Source organism: Chrysemys picta, chromosome 24 (assembly GCF_011386835.1).
Source record: "Chrysemys picta bellii isolate R12L10 chromosome 24, ASM1138683v2, whole genome shotgun sequence".
Lineage (NCBI taxonomy): Eukaryota > Metazoa > Chordata > Testudines > Emydidae > Chrysemys > Chrysemys picta.
Window position 1 is genome coordinate 5,151,108 of NC_088814.1, and position 23,476 is coordinate 5,174,583.

A 23,476-nucleotide genomic window follows, 5' to 3' on the forward strand; every position below is an offset into this window, starting at 1 on the left:
TGGCCGCGCGCGCGCCGGCGCCGGCGCTGGCCCAATGAGCGCCGCGCGTGCTGGGCGCTGCCAGCCAATGAGTCTGTGCAGCGGCGCGGCGCGGGCCCGGCTCAGGCATATCCCTCCGCCCGCGCGGCTGCCCGGGCCCTTCCCCCCGCTCCGCCTAGTCGGTGCGCGCGCTCCCCCCACCCGCGCGGCCCTTTCTCCCTCCGCCGCCGCCCGCCACAGCCGCCCGGAGCCGCCGCCGCCCGCCCCGGGGTCCCCCACGCACCAGGAGCCGAGAGCGCGAGCGAGCGGGACCCCACCCCGTGCCGGAGCCGCGCCGCCGCCGCCATGGAGCTCATCACGATCCTGGAGAAGACGGTCTCGCCGGGTAGGGGCCAGCACGTGGGGGAGGGACGGGGAGCGGAGGGCGGCAGCCGCCAGGCCCGGGGCGGGCGCGGCCGGGCCTGAGGGGGAGGCCGGGCCTGGGTGGCGGCGGGCGGGAGTCCGGGCGCGGGGCCTGCCCCGGCGCGGGGAGAAGGGGGGCGAGGGCGGCCCTGCAGCGGGGATGGGGGAGGGCGGCGCCCGGGGCCGGGCGCTGGCTGTGGGCGGAGGCCGGTCGGAGGCGCTAGGCCGCGGGGAAGCCCGTTTGCCCCGCTCCGGGCCGGGGGTGGGGCCCCGGGCTCGGGCAAGTGACTGACTCCGGCTCCCCCCTCCCCGCAGACCGCTCCGAGCTGGAGGCGGCGCAGAAGTTCCTGGAGCAGGCGGCGATCGAGAACCTGGTGAGCGCCCCGGGCGGCGGGGAGCGCCCCGCCCTGGCCCCGGCCCCGCGCAGGCCGAACCGCCATCAAGGGCGCAGCCCAACTTGCCGGCTCCCAGCCGGGGCGGCGGCCGGCCAATGGGGACGCGCCCGGGAGCCGCGCCGGCCAATGGGGGCGCGGAGCCGGGCCGGGGGGGGGGGAGGGGAGCGCGTTAGGTTGCGCGGCGCTGCGGTGGGGCCTGCGGGCCATGTGGGGAGACCGGGCTGCACAGGGTGCGCCCGGGAGAGGCCCCCCCAGGGCCGCAGGCCCTTCCCTTCCCCCCTGCAGAACCTGATCCTGCATCCTGCCCCCTTTATCTTGGGCCTGCCGTGCTGGGCCTTTACCCTTCTCTGCCTGCTCTCAACCCCCCCATTGCTCCCATAGGCCGGTCCGTTCCTTCCTCGCTTTGCCAGGCCTTCTGGTGGTCTCATTCTTGGCCCTTCAGTTTTCTCTTTCCTCTTCCAGTGTCTGGATCCTGTTTCCCTTTCACTCTAGTCCCCTTTTTACTCTTAAAAGGACCTTCGTTCTCTTCTGTACTAGGTGCTTCTCCCCTCGCTCCCCCTACATGTCTGTGACCCGGTTGAGGTAGAGGATGAAGGTGTTACCAGTGTTGGGAGCCCTGAGGTCCACCGCCCTGGGTGGAGTTAGAGCAGGTTTAAAATGTGTTTAAGGGAAATGAAAGGCTGGGGGTCACGTTGTTCCAGAGGGAAAGGGTACTCAGAAATCTGCAAATGAGACACTTTCATTAACGTGTTATGAACTCTTAGCATTGTCCACACTACTAAAATCAAGGGGGGATTGAGTTAAAAATATGTCCTATCATTAATGTATGTTGTCTGTGTAATCGAAGCACAACATTACAACTATTACACTAAAATAAGGTTCTATGGGTCTGATTCTTAGAATTGCTATTCTGCTTTCATCCTGGAGGCAATCTTTGGTTCTTTGTGTGAGTGATTAAAAATGGGTGAATTATTGCATTCCTCTTTGCTACTGTGAAGGTTAGTTGTCACCGACTTGTCTGATGGATTGGAGGTAATAATTGGGTGTTTAATTTTTTGGCAACCATATACATTCTTTCCTCTCCACCAGCATAAATTGACAACCTATGCGAGTTACTTCTATATAATTTAATGTTAAAGGTTTGTGAAACCTGGTAATCAAAGTTGCTTGCAATTGGGCTTACGGTTTTATATTGGCTCCAATTCTCTGGCTAACTGTTTAATGAATCATAGCCCTCCACTGAAACACAAGTTTTTTTCTGCCTTTATTTTAGGACTCTTGCTGAGTCTTCCTGCAATGCTTGTGTGTGTGGAAGCTGTGAGAACGGGTACACTACAATTGGGTTTTGGTCTGTAGTCTAGAAAAATTAAATAAATTCTAAATTAGAATTGTGAGTTTAGGCCTAGAATGAATAACGCTATTGTCAGTAGCTTTAAAAAAAAACAAACAAAAAACACCTAACCATTTGAGGGAGGCAGGTGTGAGAATAAATAACTGGTGACTGCTGGCTACTCTTATTTGTAGTGGATTTTCCTTGCATAGTCTTCATCAAATGTATGGCATTTTGGGAGTTGAGCCCACTGTTTCCCCTCAAGGGATGTGTGTGTCCTTGCAACATTTTCACTTTCTATTCCAAAAACATCCCTTTCCTGAAAGCTTTCCCCGTTTTTAATTTAATCCAGCCTTGCAAAATTTTGTGTCTCAAATATGAATACATTTTTTGATGGGTAAGTAAAATTAGCTTTTTCATTATGGTAAAAAGTGAACAAGTATATTTTGTGCCCGGGGCATTGCATTTTTCAGGATATTTTTGCAAGACTGATTTAGCTTAAAATGGTGGGTTTAAACTATATATTTGTTTACAAACTCTGCAGTTTGGGTGTTAAAACAGATTTGATAGCTTTATTTAACCTTTTTGGGTGATGTTTTGGACCATGGAGAACACAAGTTCTTCTGTCCTCAATACCGCCTTAAAAATTGTTGCCTAGCTACTTTTAGGTAGTCTTTCTTAGGCCCTGGTTTCCAATAGAAATTTTATTTGCATTAACTACGAGTGCAGTTGCACCAATTTAAAAGATTGGTTAAATGCTAGTATAAAGCAGGCAAAACTGTTTCAGGAAGACTTCTTTCCACCATGTCTGAGTCACTTGTGTATGAATTGATACTGAAACCAGTGCAGCTGCATCGAAAAACACATACACAATTTTTAGTGGAGACAAGGCTTTGGTCAGTCTTGGCACAAGAGCTGCACTAGTGGAGCTCTTTCTCCATACCACACAAAGCAAAAATGTATCAAATGTCAAGCTGCCAAATTGCGAATAGTCTGAATACTAAGGACTTTGTCACTAGTTGTTACCAAAAGCGAACAGTACAAATGCAGGTTTTGATAAACGTACGTGAAATAGCCCTGCATAAATAATATCTTTGACATCAGAGCAATCATGTAATAAACTTGCTCTTACGGAAATATTTTTACTGTATATAAAGCACCTGATTTGAGCTTTTAAAAGCATTAAAAAATTCCAAAAGGAAACTGGCTTGGTGCTCCCCTTGGAAAAAAGAATTATTATTTTTTATTCAATGGGGCATTTAAATTCATGTTAATTTTAAAAACCACAGACAACCTTGGATGATATAGGCCTTGGAATAGGACCTGAGTGCTTTATTTAAAGGAATACTTTAAACAGACAGTAGGATCATGGAAGGTAACTGAGTGTCTGAAGTAATCTGAAAAAATCCAAGTCTAGTTACGTTGCTTTTCAGTAGTTCAAATTAGGATCTTAACATTCATACTCTTGGGATAAAACACAGTCGTATGGTAGCAGCAGTATGCTATTGGTCAGATACTGTATAAACTGTCCAAAGAGTTTTGCTCTTTTTTGGTTGGGTAAAAGTTTAATTCTCTTTAGTTACAAAAACCTAATGGGTCAGATTCCGATTAAGAGCAGATTAGAGAAGTATGTGTTTGTATCCATTCATAAGCATGTTTTCTTCTCCTGACCCAGCCCACTTTCCTTGTGGAACTGTCCAGAGTGCTGGCAAATCCAGGGAACAGCCAGGTTGCCAGAGTTGCAGCAGGTTTACAGATCAAGAACTCTTTGACGTCTAAGGACCCAGATATCAAGGCCCAGTACCAACAGAGATGGCTTGCAATCGATGCCAATGCCCGCAGGGAAGTCAAGAACTATGTAAGTAACTTCTGTACTTCAATGAATTCCATTTTTGTCCATTCACTTCCAAACGGCTTATCATTTTTCCCACAGTATGGCTGAGTAATGAACATTTGATCTATTTTTCACTGTTTGAAAAATCGTTGCGTTTCTTGGTATTATGGAACAATGAACCTCATTTGTACTTAATACTTTATGTTGCTGTAGCACCTTTAATCTGAGGAGCTGTTTCATAAGCATTAAATTGCAGAACACACCTGAGAGGTAGCTAAAGGATGGAAGAGGGAACAAGTTCACCAACTCTGTAATGCAGCTATCTCTGGGGTAGAACACAGCACCGTGGGTTTTTTAATTTCTCGTAAATTGAGGTCTAGGGCTGTGTTGCTTTAGTTCAGGGTTTCTCAAACTGTGATATGTGTACCCCTGGGGGTACACGAGATCTCTCTGGATGGGTACGTGGGAGAAATTGTGTACTGGTGGATTTTATTTATTATTTATTGCATTTTCATAATAGGCTACTCAGATGAAGCTTTAAAACTCCGGGGGAATTTGTGTTCTAAAATACGGTAGTTAATTTTTTTCAAGATATACCAATGAGAACACAGAGACACTGACATTCAGAGCCCTCACCTCCAAACACCGTACACCACGGGTTCAGTTGCCCAGCAACTGTCCAGTCTAACTGAGCTCGGAACTTAGTCAAGGGTTGGTTGGTTTTTTTTTCTTCTCAGTTGTATATGTCGCACTATATATCTGTCTGTAACTGAACTATGGGCAAATGGCTAAAGAACAGGTAGTGTTAGGAAGAACACCCAACGTATCGGTGATGAGAATGGTGGGGGTATGTGGGCATCTGGTAGATCTGGAATGGGGTGTGCAATAAGAACCTCTACTTTAGTTAATCCCCTCAAATGCTTGCAGCCTGGTAAGTACTCTTCCAGCAGTGATGAGATCGGGATGTGTAAAATATGTGACAAATGTCTACTTCTGATGTTTAAATAAGCAATGTAGGACAGTGCTTAGGGAAGAATAATATGTCCAACACCTGTTAAGATAATGTTAGGTGGAAAAACCTACCCTCTCTGTTCTGCTACTAGTTTTTCTCTTCCTTACCATGAAAAGAAGTGGGATTTGCTATTGGAGCATGAAGGAGGAATTATAGGTGAGGTTTTGGGGCAAAAACTGAGACTGCTTTTGTATTTTGTTAAAGCATTCTTCAGAAGCATATGAATAGCCAGACAGAATGATTTCTGAATGGTGACCTGCAATTCCACACTTTTTGGAGGACATAGTTTTCATCACTAGTAGTTTACAGATACATTGGGATTTGATTTTTATTCTTCATACTTGAACAGTTTATTAAAAAAAAAAATTTTTTTTTAAACCGTGTTAATTGTCGCATACATTGTGAAATCTTTGAGACAGGCACAGTCTTTCTGTGTGTGTGTGTGTGTACACACACTGGGCCTAGCACACTGTGGGTGTTTGCAGAATACAGTTAAAAACTATTACCGAAATTCCAGATGCTGAAAGCTACCGCTAAGTTTTGTAAAGATGTGGAGTGTCTTTGTAATCTGTCAAGCTAAAAGCTATGACCTTTGTCAGAGGAGATGGCAAGAGATTTTAGCTGTGCTAGCAAGTGGTTAGCGTGAAGAGACATAATGCTGGCCTGGCAATAATGGCTTTCCAACAGATAACTGCTATATTCTTTAATGACAATGGGTCGTGCGCTCTCAACCAGAGAGTCCTTTGTGCTGGTTATCTTTTTGACTTTTGAAGATGTATGTGCACTTGGATCTATGCAGAACTTTATAATGGGTACATTCTGGGTGCAAATGGACTACCCGTTCTGCATAATCATTTGTCTGGGATTATTGGTGTCTTTGAATGTTTAACACTTACACAGTATTCTCCAGAGTAAGGTTGGATGATTAGATATTGTGTGATAATTTTAACTTTTTTCAGTTATTACTTCCAATGGGGAAAAGAAGGGGTAATGCTGTTTTGATGTTTTTTTACTTCAATTGACAAATGTGTGACAGGAAATTTAGTAGTTTTTGTTTTTGGTAACAGTATGATTACAGAATAACAGATCCCTAGTTTAGGAGCTGCAGTGTTGTAGTATGTTGAAGAAAACTCATTAGTTTCATTTGCCTTTAATACTATCCCTCCAAAGAATTAAAATAATCATCCTTTACTCATTGTCATTGGATCATTTGGTGCAAGTGATCTACTGAGAGAGCTTTTTGATTTAAGATTCTTGATGACTAGCTTTCTTAAAAACTTTGAGAATTTTCTTATTTGCACTACCCCTTTTCCTGTTTAGAGGTTAAGTGGGAGTTGTGCCAGATATGGCGATTTGCTGCAGTATCTTTGGGAGATCTTACTGAACTAAATTTAAATAGCTTTGGAGTCCATCGTATTATGAATGAAAAGTGTATATATTATTGTGGGATTATATGTGACTTCTCTGGGGGGGAGACCTGGCCAATGTAAAACCTGGGAAGCTTCAAAGTACTATTTTAAACAATATGCCAGATAAGAAGGAACTTGGGGACAAACAAAATGAAATGGGTTTCCTAGGAGACACCTGGACTGGGTGGGGAAGGGGTGAATGCAAGTTCCCACCTCCAGACCCAACCTTTTGAAGCTACACCCTGAAGAGAGAGCCATTGTCTGACTGATTACATGTTCATGGTCTCTAAAGATCAAAGACCCAAGCTGTACATTACAGAAAGAGACGGACTTGTCATGAATGTGCTTGTTCTGGGCTAAAAGCGGGTATGTACTTGTAAGCACAAGGGTTAAAAAAAAAAACAGTGATAAGATTTAAAGGGCTGGTTGCCTGCCAGATCCCGTGTTGGAGTTGGGGGGGGGGGGTCATTTCTGGTAAGCTTATTAGCGTGCATGTGGGGATTTATTGTTTTTAATGTATTTTCTCTAATGCTTTCACTTTAAGAATAAATGTACTTGCTTAGAAAGGGCTGTGTGGTAACTTAAAACTGGGCAATACAAAGCCTTTGGAGAGAGAGCAACATGCAGATGCTGACCAATTAAGGCAGATTGGTTTGCTGGGAAACTCAGTTTAGAATGGGGACTCTGCAGCATGGGAAAAACTCTGGTCAGGATGGAGAGAGATGCCTCTCCATCCAAGAGAGGGGATGGCTGGGAGCCAAAAACCTAATAGTGGATGCCCGTGCTGGATCACAAAGGGGGAATACAGGTGCAGTTGACCTAAACAGTGACGGGAGAGTATTGACCAATTACTGCTGTCTGATTATCAGTGGCCTAATGTGAAATGAGTTGGTGTATCCGTCCCATTCCCATCATTAAATCACTTCCATGTTTGGCTCCAACTGGTATTGTGAATACCAAACATTGAATGGCCATGGAAGCTTTTTCCCTTGTTCCTAAAGGTCAACTAAGACAATAGTGGTAGGTAGCTTGGGAGAATCTTGCAATACTACCAACAGTGCTGTACCTATTGTATGGATAAATGAAAGATCTCAATATCCAAGGCTGAGTGTTCTGCAATTACTAAAATTCTTTAAAAATAAAAAAAATGGCAGTTATTTGTTGAAGTGGAGAGTACAAAATGCCTTTGCTGCTGAGCAAAGACTAGAAAGACTGTTCAGCAAGTCGACCAGTTAGAATAAACAGGTTTAATTTGTGCCATACTACTCTGCCAGAAGCAATTTTGATTGGGAATGCCATTTATCCAATTTTTTTGTGATTAATTTTTATTCGTTTTCATAATAAAAAATACAAAGAAGTAAATGAATCTCAGCATGTATATGTTTACCAAATGCTGCCCATTTCACAGGATATCCAATACAGTTATGCAACTTTATAACTCATCAAAGCTGCAAGACCAGGCAATAGAGAATCGGACAATATTACACAGGCATAACATGTTAGGGTGGGGGGAGTAACAATTTAAAAAAACGTACATGCACTAGCAAAACAAGGAAGGAGGGGTGGAAAGAGGGAAGGGGAAAAGCAGAGAGGTCAGGTGGAATGGAAGTTTAGCATTGTTTGAGCCATTTCACCATTCTTTGTCAAGTTTATCAAGAAATAGGGTCCAAATTACTTGAAATTCATGTAATTCTTCTCTAAGTTGAAAAGCTTTCTTTTGCGGATAATTTTTCTGATTTATAATCTTATAGCAGAGAAAGGGGAATTGTTCCCTTCATGGTTCGCTGTATATGGGCACTCTTCACAGAATGTGAAGGGTGCCTTAGAGAAATGTATTTAATCATGCAGACAAATCCTGCTGCCTGGAGGGGGTAAACCACGACCCTGTCAATATAGGGGCAAACTCATTTCAGTTGCTGGGGTTAAATGCTTGTTTGTAGAGGGAAAGGCAGCAAATCTACCTGTTTTAATCCATGTTTGCGGGTAAAAATAAAATTGATCGGCTAACTCATGCTAGTTACATTTGCTATACTCTCTCTCCTCTCCCCCATCAAGTAGAGCTCTTAGATTCCAATCTTCCTCTATTGGGTCACTGATATCAAATAATCAAAGTGTGTAGACTAGTGAAATTGATTTGGAAAAGTCTGACTAAATTGCTGATGTTTTCTCCCCAGGTTTTGCAGACATTGGGTACGGAAACATACAGGCCCAGCTCAGCCTCACAGTGTGTGGCTGGCATTGCCTGTGCCGAGATTCCCATGAACCAGTGGCCTGAACTCATTCCTCAGCTGGTAGCTAATGTTACAAATCAACACAGCACTGAGCACATGAAAGAGTCAACGTTGGAGGCAATTGGTTACATCTGTCAGGATATTGTAAGTGCTTTCTCTTGAATATATGCTATGCAGTGTCCTCTTTCCTCACCTTTTCTCCCTTCTAAACTTGTTTTCTCTAGACAACCCCTCTAGGCTGTTTTGTTGCCTGCGGGTTGAGGAGGTCTATACTAAGAGTTAGGCAGCAGAATGATTCCCCACAAAACCCACGGATGAGACCAAAGTGCAAAGAGTGGCATCTGAAGGAAGAATTGACCTGGTTTCGCAACATAAATCCAGGTCATCTTTACTAAAGTGCAGATTTAATCATGGAGTGTGCATGGTGTTCAGTCTATGGAGATGGGTGCCATTTTAAGAACCCAGATAAATGTCCTGATGAGTCCAATGATTACAACTAAGTGGTAAATGCTTACTGAGGTTGTCTCTGGGGACTCGAAAGTCTAAATTATTTCATTATATCATGGGCTGCGCTAGGTATCCTCTATATATTGACACACATATTTCGCTCTATACAGCACCTTCCAGCCAAGGACCTTAAGAAAACAGCGGTCACAATTTTTATAGACAACTTTGTTTTTAGTATCAAACTGTGTTGTGTATATAGGACAAGTGGCTGATCTGAACTGCACTTAAAAACCCTGTGTTGTGACCTAAGGCTGAAAACAAAAACTGGCTTCCTGCCTGTTTCTGTGTAAATGCCATTGAATGGTTATTTTGTCCCTTATTACACTCTGGAAAGCGTACAGACGTGCTCCTTCTGAAGTGTACAGTGCAGTACATCTAGTTCATCAGACAGAGAAGTTTATAAAAGCAATGGTCTAGATAGGCAAGTTTTCTGTGTAATGGCTTTCACAAGGAAAGCAGGAGGGTCCGCTTTCACTTTTCAATCTATGGTCAAACATCTTGTCAGTCAGTGTGTAATAGGATAAACATGTTTTCCCCTTCTGCTGTTCGTGCAGCAAGTGGGATATTTTAGGTGGTGTCCCTTTTACAGGAGAAAGGATGGAATATTGGAATCAAAGTTTGGGAAGCTTCCGTGGTAGATGGAGAGGTCTGAAGAACGTGTAATGACTGCAGAAGGCGGGTCCCCTCCTTGAAGAGCAGAGAGACAGGGAGCAGGCAGTGAGGGAAGCCTCATAGGGTAAAATGAAGAAACAGTATCAGAAGTGTCAGTGAGGACAGGGAGTGGAAGAAACCAACAAAAATAAGGCAGGAGGAGAGACCAGAGGAAAAACAGATTTTGAAAGCGACCTGAAAAGATAAGTGTGCCTCTAGCTGCACTGAGTGTCTGAAGGGTTTGAATTGCTGCCTGACTGATTTGAATTGAAAACTAAAAATTTTGTCAGTAATAAGTTCTGGGGCAAGTAAACAGGCTTGGGAGGGAAAATACTGGTACTGAGATACGTAAAATGAAGAGGTGATTCAAAGTTGCAATCACTACTACTAGAATAGGGGGGCTTCAGGTCAACCATCGTCAGTTACAAATACACCCAGGATTTCTAAGTGCATGTCAGCCGTTTGTCTGGAAGACAGCAAGTAATTAAGCTTCACTAATCCATAGTGGATTTTTTGATTGTCCTGGGTTGCTGAACAGAATTTTTCCCTTTTACACTGCTTTGTATTGTGCCTCAATGTGATATTGATAAATCCTAACACAATAGTTTAGGGGCCCTTGAGACTTTGCATTCCAGATACTCATTTTTTCCTGTGGTATAAGTGGTGGTGTTCTGTATTCATCATTTAGTCCCTCCAACCCTGAATGATTAACCTCTACTACCTCTTTTGGTTATAGCTGTCCTTCCTTGCTACTGATCCTTGCATGATCCGCTGGCAGTACCAAACGTGGGCCTATTAGTGACACAGTGGTAGGGCTATGACCACTGATATATGCCTCTCTGCTCAAATGGGAATAGAGTGGAAATTGGCGGCAGTTTGACCTCACTATAACATAGCTGCATGAGGCAGCCTGAGGCTTGCTGACTTGAAGCACAGTGGTAATATTTAATGTTTATTTTTTATATTTGGCACTTGTGATTTAAACTCTGGAATGCATTTGCTGTCCAGGTGCAGCAGACCGCCCTCTTTAAGGATGCACTGCCTTGGTGTCACAGGGAGGTGTTAAGTTGCTCATATTTGACCCCTGGTGTTTCTAGTGAACGAAAGACCTTTTGGCCTTAAAGGATTTGAATTTCCTCTGCCTGTAGAATTCATTGCCAAACTGTATGGGGGGGGACTTGATACGTAGGGGAGCAGGCACCTGAAAAGCGGAGATGCAATCTGCAAGCCGTCCGCTAACTTCACCACTATTTATTCCTTGTTTCAGGATCCAGAGCAGCTTCAGGACAAATCCAATGAAATTCTCACCGCCATTATCCAAGGGATGCGGAAGGAGGAACCCAGTAACAATGTGAAGCTAGCAGCGACTAATGCACTCTTGAACTCTTTGGAATTCACCAAAGCAAACTTTGACAAAGAGGTGAGTAAAGGAAGCAACTGAATTCGGGGTGCGAAAGGGAAGGAGTGAATCCATGGTCTATGATGAGAAATCATGCACCACGCTGAATTTTGCTTGATGCATCATTCCATTGGAGCTGAGACTTGGGTTCGCGGCTGTACAGTTAAAGTTTTAAAGTCTGCTGTGGTGCAGAACTACTGGGGAAGTGTTTGGAGAAGACCTAAAATGAAAAGGGAGCATCACGGACTTTTTTGGCTAAATATGAACTGAATTTCGGGTTTAGCCTGTTATACGCTCTGTGTCCTAATCAAACTCTTCTCTCTGCAATGTTGTTGTAGTAGCCTAAGGGCAAGTCTATACTACAGAATTCAGTCAACCTAAGTTATGTCGACATATAGCCATCACAGTAATTAAATCGCTTTTGCATGTTCACACTATGCTCGTTGTGTCGACTGCATGTCCTCACTAGGGGCGCTTCCACCAGTTTAACTGCCAGGGTGGAGCATTGTGGGATGGCATCTGAAGGGCAGCAACAGTCAATGTAAGCAACAGAGTGTCTATGCTGACACGGTGTTGACCGAACTACATCCACTAAAGCACTACGCCTCGCACGGATGTGGAGTTAAGTCGGTGTAGTGGGCAAGTTTTATCAGTGAGAGCTACATCTTCATGTAGACGCTTACAGAGGTCAACATAAGATGCTTTACATCTACCTAACACTCTAGTGTAGACCAGGGATAAGCACGGATCAGCACTTCCTTTCTAGTGGTGTGGCAGCAATCCAGTTTTTGACTCTACCTCTGAAATTGTGTGTGGGGGGACATTTAAAATCTACAAGGGCATTAAAGTAGGGACCTCTGCTGGCTTTCTGAGTTCAGAACACCCCTCGTGTTCCTACCATAGAGATTTCATGGAAAATGGAACTAGTAATTAAACTTTTATCTTGGGATGCTTTCTTAATAAAAACCTTTCCCGAGTCAACCATTCAGCTGTTGTTGATTTCCATCGATGCCTTAACGTTTGATGAACTGGTTGAGCGTAATCTGTTCATACTGCATTTGTAGTGGACTTCTGCCCTCTAAATGGGCCTGGGAGTAGTAAATAGAATGTTAAATTATTATATTCCCTATCTCCTCTGAACACCTCCCAGAAAATTAGTGTCCCAGCTAAATCCGCTTTTGACACATTTTGTAATAATTGCTGAAATAATCTAGGAGACAATAGCTTTTAAAAAAAAAAAAAACTTGCTTTCCCTAGTGCTGTGACCATTTTTTTTTTTCCTGATTAGAGCAATGTACCTACTTGCATGTGACATTCAAATTTGGGATTCACAATTGCAGTGGGCTGCTTATCACTTGGAAGTAATTATGAAAACGCTGTGTGGCGAGTGGCTGCCTATATCCTGCCTAGCTCTTGTAGCAATGTAATGTTGGTGGCAGTAATTGCTGAAAAGATCAGGTGCTCTCCGAGTCAAAGAATTAAAATATAATCCCGTCGGAAGATTTTTAAACCCTTTTGCATAATACACTTCTAATTCTTTATTTCTTTTGCAGTCTGAAAGGCACTTTATTATGCAAGTAGTCTGTGAAGCAACGCAATGTCCAGATACAAGGGTAAGTGATGATATAACGGCTTGAACTGTCTGTCGCTGCACCATCCAGTGACCTTTGGAATTTTAAGTGTGTTATATTTAAAGAAATAGTGCTATATGATAGTACTCATTTTAATTGGGAGTAATTTTAATCACTAATAATTTGCATTGATTTTTGCTTCCCTTTGTTTTAGTCATGCTATGTTTAGGCTACAAATATGCTAATATTAAGTATTAGTCCCTGAAAAGAGTGTTGGTGACTGTTGCATGAATTCTGCATAGAGAGTAACATTTTCTTGATGTGCTCAGAAAAATGACACATTTGTTGACCCGCTTCCTTCTCTGACAGGTACGAGTGGCTGCCTTACAGAACTTGGTGAAGATAATGTCCCTTTATTATCAGTATATGGAAACATATATGGGTCCTGCTCTTTTTGCCGTGAGTACTACAAATCAAAAATGGAATAGTGGCTTAACTCCATGTGCTCATGCTTATAAACCGAGGGACAGGAACCAAGAAAATTGCTCCCCTGTGTCTCCCACTCCAACCCCTGCAGTGCAAGAACTGGAGAAGGAAGAGTGGCCTTCCACTCATGTTTCCCCCCACACTCCCCAATCTGGAATCTTTCCTTCCTAGGGTGGCTAGAACCGTTTATACATTATGATAATTTGCAGTTATAGTGGCTTTCCTCCTCAAAGAATGACTCCTTGTACTATGGACATCCTCTCCTGCAATTATATCTATTTAATTATATCATAGTGTTGTGGTGGTCACATTTTACAGATTGAGTTAGCTAAGTGGTCTCCAAAGTGGGGTGTGCAAGAGGATCCTTCGGGGTGCACGGCAGGAGGAGCGCCGCTGGAGCAGCGCCGCTTCGGCAGTTTGGGCGGGAGTCCGAGCGGCCTATTTTTTGTTTTGTTTTTTGCACGCTTGGGGCAGCAAAAATGGTAGAGCCGGCCCTGCGGCGCGGCAGGGGATGCGTGCTCAAAAAATGTTTACGGATAGGGATGCGCAATCAAAAAAAGTTTGGAGACCACTGAGTTAGCTGACATGCACCCAAGGTTTTGTCGTCACTGGCAGAGCTGGGGATAGAGCCCTGAACTCCTGATTCTCGGTCCCGCGGCTTTAACTCCAAATGTATGGCAAATAGATTTTTTTTTTTAATCTGAATATAAAAGCATCTCACCTCTTCACAGCAACGATTGTCAGCTATGTTCATAGCGCCTCTCCCTCTCTGTTAAGTGGATTGTAAAATAACTAATCCCAAACATAGGTAATCTAAGAAACACTCAGATACCCTCTCAAACGGGGGGTCAGGACCCCTCAGGAAGTCACGAGGTTATTACATGGTGGGTCGCGAGCTGTCAGCTTCCACCCCGAATCCTGCTTTGCCTCCAGCATTTATAATGGTGTTAAATATACAACAAAGTGTTTTTAATTTATAAGGGGGCTTGCACTCAGAGGCTTGCTGTGTGAAAGGGGTCACCCGTACAAACATTTGAGAACCCCGGTCTTAGAAGTTCCTTATGCTTGCCCCATCCCTTTGCCCAGGATTGGATTTCTGTGTGTTTGTTTAAAGTAGGACTTCCCTGCTATTCCGCCTGTGTGAAGAAGAAATTGGTTTTCTGCCCCTTCCTCATTGGAATTTTTCCCCCCATTTCTTCTATGTGGCAGTTGCTACTAGAGGATGGTTGGTCACTTAGGTTTTAAAAATTGCATTTTCACAAATCACCTGGCAGTCCTGTAGTCACAGGGGAACTGGCCCTGGCCCTTTTCATTGCCTGTTCTTTTCCAGGCTTAGGGCACTAAAGGCTGAGTCTAAATATAAATGTGGTCTCTACATTAGCTGCCTGGTATGGCTGCGACTTTGAGTGGATTTTATTTTTTTACAGGAGTGCCTGCTTTTCATTTTAAGGTCTATAGCACTGCTCTTCCTGAACAATAAAAACATTTCAAGCTGGATACTTATAGTACCACTATAATGCAGCCACCTCTGGGACAGAGCATTGCAGCTAACTAGCATATAGCATTACATAGTGGTGAAGGGGAAAACTTCTGTTCTTACTAAAGAGCCATAGAATCTTTAAAATCCAGGCAGAGGATTTAGGATTTTTGATTTAGGTCTCAGTTAAAGAACCACATATTGTAGATGGAACTATATTTTGAAGGGACAGTAATCCTACGTTAATTTCAGATAAATAATGGAATACACAAAATTCACAAACATCGCCAATATCGCTAGATTTTTCCATGTCATAGGTTGCCTTCTGCCTCCACACCGCCTTCTTATGTACCACCAAACCTGGGCAGTACCTTCATAAGCAAGACATCTTGAATGTGAAAAACAGCAGGTCCCTATGCAAGAATTTCGAACAATATCCTCCATCATCTTTAGTTTTTGGTGTATCTCTTTTTTTAGGGTGGGGGGGAGGTCTCTCTACAAACACCCCTATTCCAATCAAATCCATATAACCAATGACTGGAGTCACATCTGTTAGTGCTTGGTACTGTGAACATTTGTATCTAAGCAGTGTGCATGAGCAATTGGTTGCTATTCTGTAGTTCTTAAAGGCTATTCTCCCTATTGCCCAGTCATACTCTCTTGAAATGTGGAGGTATTGTTTAGCAGCTGTCTCCACTTGGAACTTGTATTGGCATAGCTACATCTCTCCGGAGTGTAGATTTTTTTTTTTTTTAACACACCCCCGTAAGTCATAGCTATATATACCTAACCCTCAGTGTAAACAGTGCTAGTTGGACGAAAGAAATCTTCTGTTGACTTAGCTACCGTCTCTTGGGGAGGTGGATTACCTATGCCAGCAGGGAAACCTCTCCTGCTGGCATAGGTAGGGTCCACACTGTAGTGTTTCAATGTAGACAAGCCCTAAGAAAGACGAGCTCTCTCTCAGGCTGCCTCTTGTTTCAGGACGTCTAGGTTCCTGTACCATGCTGCCAATATGTGGCGTCAGAATGACTTTTGCTAAAATGTCCCCTTTTCTCTCTCTCTCGTGTTTCTGAAGATCACCATTGAAGCAATGAAAAGTGACATTGACGAGGTGGCTCTGCAGGGAATAGAATTCTGGTCAAACGTCTGTGATGAGGAAATGGATCTGGCTATTGAAGCATCTGAGGTGAGCTTGGAATTGGTGTTTGTGGGGATCAGTGTTAGGTGAGTAAAACAAGTAACCATTGTTTCGAACATTGAAAAGGAGGAACTGAACCAGGTCTGGAAGCTCCTTTGTTTTTCCAAGGTGGCGATCTTTTTATTAAAGAGCTGGCTCTGAGCCCTTGTGTAGCAGTCGTAGGTCCATGATGAGAGATCATGCACCACTCTGAGTATTAAGTGATGCATATCTATTATGGAAGCTGAGACTTGCGGCTGCATGGTATACAAGGCAGTATATTGGCTTCATCCATTTCCGGTTGCTGTCTTTATGAAGAGCGATTCAGTAGCAAAACTTCTCATTCACTGACTAGACTTCTGGATGTCTGTCAAGGGTTTACAAGTAACCTTTTGTATTTGCAAGTATCTCGAGTTTGTTTAGCATCAGTAAAAGCTTTTTCTCAGCTCATTGTGTTTGGCCAATAACTTGCTCTGTCCTTGACACGCTGCCCAAATATTTCTGGGTTTGAGTGCCTTGGAAATATTTACTATAGTCGGAGCACAAGTTGCAGGAGTGTTTCCACTGTAAGTCCCTATAAGTTCCTTCCGTAAGTTCTCAAAATTTGTATCCATTGGGCTGAAATTCTTCAGGCTCAGTGGCTCTTGAGGTAAAAATTTTGGGAAAGCTGGAGCAAAATGCTTCTGTTCTGAGATGGGAATAGAACAGGACTTAATTTTTTTAAAATAATGGACACAAGCGTTCTAGTGCCAGAATGGCTGGGAATTGAAACTCAACAGGGCTAAAGAGATGTCTTTGAATATTCTGATGAAATTAGGTTATGATTTGGGAGTTTTGGTTATTGGAAAACAGCGTTTGTAAAGTGCATATTTTGGGCATGATTTTTAGCATTCTTTTAAAGACAAGTGAGGTCCCATATGTGTGGCTGATATGGCTGCATAGTGAACACACGCATTGGTTTGCACATTACATTGAGCTTTGTGCATAAAGTTCTCAGCACCTTGGAAAACTTAGATCTCTTGCCTCATTAAGGCTCATTGGAGCCCTTCCTCAGTCCTTGTACTGAACAGGGCCACATGAGTATTTTCTTAGGTTGAGTTTCCTTAGCTCTGTGAATAATAATGGTTTCTGTACCATGAGCCAATAACATGACTTAGGAGTTCAGTGATACTGGCACCAGTAGTTTACCTCTAGGAACATTTAAAGGCTTACTCTTGCATTGTGTATAATACATGAGATTTATGGCTTGGTTATAAAAAGCAATTGGCTAAAATAAAAGTAGTTCTTCTTCTTTATTGTGGATGGATTGAAAAGGAAAATGGTGTCTTGTTCTTCATGCAGATGTTCTTTCTTTCCAAGAACTGGTAGTGTAAACTTCCTTCTTTAAAGGGAGCTAAATGTATTTTTCTGCTGAATGCTCAAAATAGCGAGGGTAAAGGGACAGTCAGGGTAAAGGGACAGTCGGCACAGAGGTCTAATCTGTATGCTAAATGCCTCTTACCCTTCCTGTTTGGAGGCATTTAGTAATTGTTTAATTTGTAAATATTTGTAGTTTGTCTTCAGCATGTTTGTATAATGTGGGGAGTGGCAGCATGCACTTGCGGAGTAGCAAACTGAGCATGTGCATCAAACATTTAACTAGAGTAGAATTCAAGGAGTCCTCCTGGGAAAAGAGTTCCAGCTTTTGCTGGTGATCTTACAGCATAAAGTAGATAACTTAAAATCACAAACTGAACTAGATTTTTTTCAGAAGGAAAAGTGTTTCTGTGCAGCTATTGAGGATTGTTTTGTAACCTTTCTTTCTAGGCAGCAGAGCAAGGAAGGCCTCCAGAGCACACTAGCAAATTTTATGCTAAGGGAGCACTACAGTATCTGGTCCCAATTCTCACACAGACACTAACTAAACAGGTGAGTTGGAGGTTCCTTGCTATATGCATTGTCTGGAGTTGTCTCTATGCACCAAGAACCTTACACTTATGGTACCAGCCTTCCGTTACACAAGCAACTGCTGGAATGCTGTTAGTCCAACTATGTAGGATAGAATGCCATTAGTTAAATAATGTGGCTCCTGGTCATTATTCTATTTTCATAGATGATTCACTAATGACCTGGGACTGGAAGATCCTTTAGGCTCTTTATAGAGTTGTGGAAAAGGCATGCTTGTTCTGAACACCTCATGTAGCAGTCCTTGGTCTATGATGAGACATCATGCACCACTCTGACTGAATGATGCATTATTTGTGAAAGCTGAGACTTGGGGCTGCAATGAAGCTGGTTCCAGCCACTTGAGGTGATTTCATTATTGTACAACATTTCATTAAGGCAAGTTTCCCTTTCTGATTACTGAAGGCTTTTGATAGGTTATCATGAGTCTGCAGTATCAGACTGTTTGGTGTTTGTGGAATTAAAAACAGGACATCAAGGTTTTGTTTGCTTCATTTAGAACCCTATTTTTGTTTTTTTAAACCTTAGATTCCAAGCTCTGAGTACCACATTTTACCACACTTGTTTGTTTTTATGAGGACTTCTCAGGGGCTAATTTAGACTGTGGAACAAACAAAACCGTATCCAAACAAAACCGAATGAAATCACTTGCTGTATCAAGTCTAGTTAACATGATATTAAATGACAGTTAAAAAATCCACGTCATATCGAGTTCCTTTGTTTGCTTTGTCAAGTTGGAGACGCACTAGGAAATGGCTGTAATTTTTAATGGCTGTTATGTTTGAGATTGTTTCCCTATTCCATGTTTTATTGCTAACTGCCTGAATAAATAGTTCAATTACAGGAGGCTGTAAGGTTGTTAAAGAACCAATCAGGAAACATAAGTCATCCTCAGATGTGCACCTTCAAAGGAGTTAGGTTAACAATGGCAGGGCCATCAGCTGGAGGGAGAAGCTACCTAACTGGTTCCATCCAAGCTAGAATGGGTTACTCTTCCAAAGGCTAAGCCTGGGGTCAAAGGAGACCTAAAATCTCAGACCCTAGAAAAGGGGGTGGTGGTGGGTGGTGTAGAAGAGGCTATTGAGGGTGTCATGAACTGCAGCACAGAGAGAATCACTGTGGGTAGGACACACTGCTTCTTCCTGACAGAGATGGAATTAGCTGGCAAAAGAGAACTTACAAAGGTTTAGGTCAGTGGTTCTTAAACTTTTCTTTTCGCGGACCACTTGAAAATTGCTGAGGGTCTCAGCGGACCACTCAATGATCTTTCCAAGTGTTGTTTGTACCGTTAGCTAGCTATTGTAAAGCGCTTTGGATAAAAGCGCTATATTAAAAAACCTTAATAATTAACTTTTTTTGTTCTACAAATAGAAGCACACAACTCCTATTTTAATATCAGTAGTCTTACCTTTCTAATGCGATGGATGTGCCCTGTTTTCCCCTGCTGCGGCAGCCCTCAAGCTGGGGCTGGGAAGGAGGGGGGGTCTCTTCCCCTGCAGCCCTGGAGCTGGGGAAAGTCACATCTTTGGCTGCCTCAGCCCTCCATGTCCCAAATTCCCCCCGCCCCCTCTTCTCACCCCCCTGTCCCCTCCCACCTACCCCTTATTCACCCAAGACCCTCACCTCACCTTACATGTGCATCTTCTCCAGCGTCCAGGCACCTAATTAGTGGAGCCATGCCTGCGTGGCTCCATTAATTAGGTGGGTGGCCGCCCAGGTGCGCACCTTAAAGGGAACTATCTGCGGACCACCACAGTTTGAGAACCTCTGGTGTAGGTAATACCCATGCATGTAGACCTTTTATTGTGTTTATGCTTCGATCTAAATGATTTTATCTTCTGATGAAAGATTAACATTTTGTTTGAAGATGTTGTTTGCGTTCCTGCAAAATTATGCTCTCATGGGCTTCTGAAGGGAAACTCGTACAGGAGCCAAAACAGAGTTAACACGGTTGGGAACCCAGAGATCCATTCTGAGTGGTTGGACCATGTGGTTCCACCCAGAGTAAGATGCCCATCACCTAAAGGGGTGCACTCATGAGAGAATAAAAGGGCTCTAGGGTGCAGTTTGCCCAGTAACTGACATTTACTTTTTTAGGTTTGTAGTGTGGACTGAATTCATGTCAAAACACAGTCAGTACCTGTTCGTATTCCTTGTCCTTGGATCCAGCAAGATAGTTTTATCTGTAAGTGGTAGAAGCAAAGCTCTGGTTGGTAACTGATATTTTAGCTAAGAGTGACCCAAGTGTTCTTCTCTTCCCAGGATGAAAACGATGACGATGACGACTGGAATCCCTGCAAAGCAGCTGGCGTTTGCCTCATGCTTCTGGCAACCTGCTGTGAAGATGACATTGTTCCTCATGTGCTGCCCTTCATTAAAGAACACATTAAAAACCCAGATTGGCGATACAGAGATGCCGCTGTCATGGCTTTTGGGTGTATTTTGGAAGGGCCAGAGCCCAACCAGCTCAAACCACTAGTTATTCAGGTCAGACCAAGTTTTTCTTGGAGGTTGGCTTGCTTGAACAAAAATATTTGACTTCATGTAACTACTTTGAGTATTACCCAGGAAGGGAGATCAGAGATCATGGTTGTGTGTAACCCTTCAGTTTTGCTCAGTTGCTGAACAACCTGCAAAGGAGATTTTTAAGACTGTAAATTTTAGAATTGTAACGTGCGAGCGTTTGCATGTATTTGGCAAACTCTTGTGATCAGTTGGAGTAGCTATCCTTAGAGCAGGAACACCTTTGTTTGTGCAGCACATGGAAGGCACACTCAATCCACACAGCTTTGGTTAGCGCAGGCTGTTAACCCTGTGTATGTTAGCTCTCACTGTGAGGCAATATGTAGGATCTGAGATTTGAAACTTGTAGGGTTCAGTGCTCCTGGCCTTGTCACTAGGAAATACTTTACTTCGTGGCCCTTCTTTACATCCAAAGGTAGCTTCTTAGCTCGGGGGTCCCATTTATTGGTAGACCATGGAATAAATACTCTGAAAAGACATGCCCATACAGCTGCAGGCTTATTGGCATCATGCAAGTGAATTAGCGATGATTCTGACTTCTTACTAACTTTGTGATTCTGTTCTAGGCCATGCCCACTCTAATAGAACTAATGAAAGATCCTAGTGTGGTGGTTCGAGATACGACTGCATGGACGGTGGGCAGGATCTGTGAGCTGCTCCCTGAAGCCGCCATCAATGACATTTACCTCGCTCCGCTGTTGCAGTGTCTCATTGAGGGCCTGAGTGCAGAGCCCAGAGTGGCTTCCAATGTGTGCTGGGTAAGGCAGGACCCCACTGCTATGTGACAATATGGGCTGGGCTTCTACCAACAGGTGTGGGGTTGAAGGATTTACTTACCAATTCTTGTGCGCACACCTCCTACGTAAACCAGAGGCGTTCAGCAGCCTATGGGGTACTCACTACATTAATGTGAAGAGATGACTGACTTGTTCATCCACCACAAGAAACCTTGTGTGAACAAGCCTCAAGTCTGGAGTGCCGCACTCTGGTGGGACAGGAAAAAAGGAAGGGTGCTGATGGGGAGAAAGCTAACTGGAAAGGTGCTCAGGGAGGGAACAAGTGTGACGTTGTCTTCAGTTTGAAAATGCTGGGGAGACTACTCTTCCCTACAAAGACCTAGGGCGGTATGGTAACTATATAAGAGAGAGGTCTTCAGATGACTTTTTTTTAATGCACCCTCTTTTTGTATTGTCTAGCCTCCCTTCTCAGGCAGCCACGGCTGCTCATTCAGCTGAGAGAGACACAGGATATTTTCTCTCCCTATTAGCTGAGTATACTGCCTCTGCAACACTAACTCGAGGAACATGAGGTGCATCTCGTTCCCTTGCATACGTTCAAGCTGTGTTATTGCCAAACCACTGGGCTGGTTTGGCAAGTTCAACTTTATCTTCTTCCTAATGCATTTAATATTAGGCAGCTTATCTGAACAAACATGTAGCGTCATTGCAAGGAGGAGGCACGCCTCACTGCATTTTAACCAATTAACTACTTCTGCTATACTGTTGAGTCCTTTCGTTCTGTTCCAGCAGAGATGCGTGAGGATTATGGTGTTAAATCAAGTGTTAGGAGCTGTAGAATTAAAAATTTAATTTTCCTTAGTACATTTTCTCTGCTGGTCCCAGGAGCTTAGGGGCCTCTGGTCAGCCAAGGTTTCTTTCTGATCCCATTGACCCTGGCAAAGGCTCGTGTTACTGGGGCATTTTTCTTCTGAAGACGTGAACGAATGTAAATGTTGCAAATGGAAATGAAAATCATGAGGCTTTCACCTTTTCATCTGTTCAGTTCCTTTGTCCTTTAAGGCAGCTTCAGTCACTGCCTGGCCCTGCAGCTGGCAATGTTCGCCTTCTCTCAGGCCTTGTCTAGACTAGGGTTTTAAAGTGAGATGATAGCACAAGTTAGCTAACAGGTGTCCATTCACGTGTTAAAAGCTCAGAGAGTCAGGACTGTGTGCCTTTACAGGGTAGGCTATTAACACATCTTATATCCTAGTCTAGACAAGGCCTCAGGCTTCGTTATTGCTTTGAAACGTCACTGTGCTTGGCTAGTTGGCCATGGGGAGGAAGTCATTAGTCCTGCCCGTGGCCTTCTCTGTGGGTGACTTCGATGGCTCCTAGTGTTGGTGCATGGACTTCCTGCCCCTCACTTGCTAATGGACTATAAACAATGGCAAGTTTTCTCCCTGCTAGTCAGCTCGTTTCATATTGTGAGCTGAATTCTCATTCCGCTGACCCTTTCCTATTGTTTTTGGCAAATGAATTTGGCCACACATCGCCGTTTCTCCTAACCCATTGATGCTGCCATGGAAACGAATGGGCAGGCTGACAGATTATTACTTTAAATGTGTCACTTGCAATCCCTTACACTGGCAAGGGCATGTATGTGGCTGCGCTAGTTTGCTGTTATGATCAACTCACTCCGTTGTAGAAACTGTGATTTGTTCTGTATTTCAGGCCTTCTCTAGTCTGGCTGAAGCTGCCTATGAAGCTGCAGATGTAGCAGATGATCAAGAAGAGCCAGCAACCTACTGTTTATCCTCCTCGTTTGAGCTAATAGTTCAGAAACTCCTGGAGACCACAGACAGGTACTCTCCAACCAGCTGTCCTAATCGCTGCAGAAATGCCCTTTTTTATCCTCCTGTCCCGCTCCCGTTGCCTCCTAAAACTCTCATGTGAAGTGATGTGTTAAGGGTGTCAATTTGTCATGGCCTAAAATTTATGTGACTTGGAATATCTAATGTCAGTTCCCAAGAGAAAAGTCATATTTGCACATACAGGGATTTGTCCAGTTTTTGGTCTCATTCATCCTTATTGAGATCTCCGGAGCACCTGTAAATGTATTGTCTCCTCCAGTGCTTTCCTTCAAGTTGTGGAATACCACGTAAAACTGTGTACGCAATCCGAAACGTACAGAGGTCTTCACAATATTCAGCAAGCCATTTGAGATATCCTGTCCGGCCTGAGTCACTAAGTAGTCAAGATTGTAGCAAGACAGACTAAAGGTCTCTAGAACTGTGTGTGTGGTGTGACTTTCATGACTGTAGCTTGCATGTACTCAGTGTATCGTGGTGTAGTTTTTATTTTGATACTACAGTAGCACCTAGAGGCCCCACAGCAGATCACAACCACATTATGCTAGACGTGGTATAC

General features: G+C 43.7%; 1 protein-coding gene across 1 annotated transcript in view; it reads left to right on the plus strand.

Moving 5' to 3' along the window:
- Positions 1 to 53: 53 nt before the first annotated feature.
- KPNB1 (karyopherin subunit beta 1) overlaps positions 54 to 23,476 on the plus strand; it is a 33,467-nt gene continuing 10,044 nt past the window's right edge. Inside the window, exons 1-12 of the mRNA XM_065577714.1 lie at positions 54 to 364; positions 697 to 755; positions 3,782 to 3,964; positions 8,536 to 8,736; positions 11,018 to 11,170; positions 12,703 to 12,762; positions 13,090 to 13,179; positions 15,762 to 15,872; positions 17,670 to 17,771; positions 20,070 to 20,294; positions 20,897 to 21,088; positions 22,781 to 22,911. Of these exons, the coding sequence (XP_065433786.1) occupies positions 325 to 364; positions 697 to 755; positions 3,782 to 3,964; positions 8,536 to 8,736; positions 11,018 to 11,170; positions 12,703 to 12,762; positions 13,090 to 13,179; positions 15,762 to 15,872; positions 17,670 to 17,771; positions 20,070 to 20,294; positions 20,897 to 21,088; positions 22,781 to 22,911 (1,547 nt within the window). The 5' untranslated portion in view covers positions 54 to 324. The remainder of the gene's footprint in view (positions 365 to 696; positions 756 to 3,781; positions 3,965 to 8,535; positions 8,737 to 11,017; positions 11,171 to 12,702; positions 12,763 to 13,089; positions 13,180 to 15,761; positions 15,873 to 17,669; positions 17,772 to 20,069; positions 20,295 to 20,896; positions 21,089 to 22,780; positions 22,912 to 23,476) is intronic.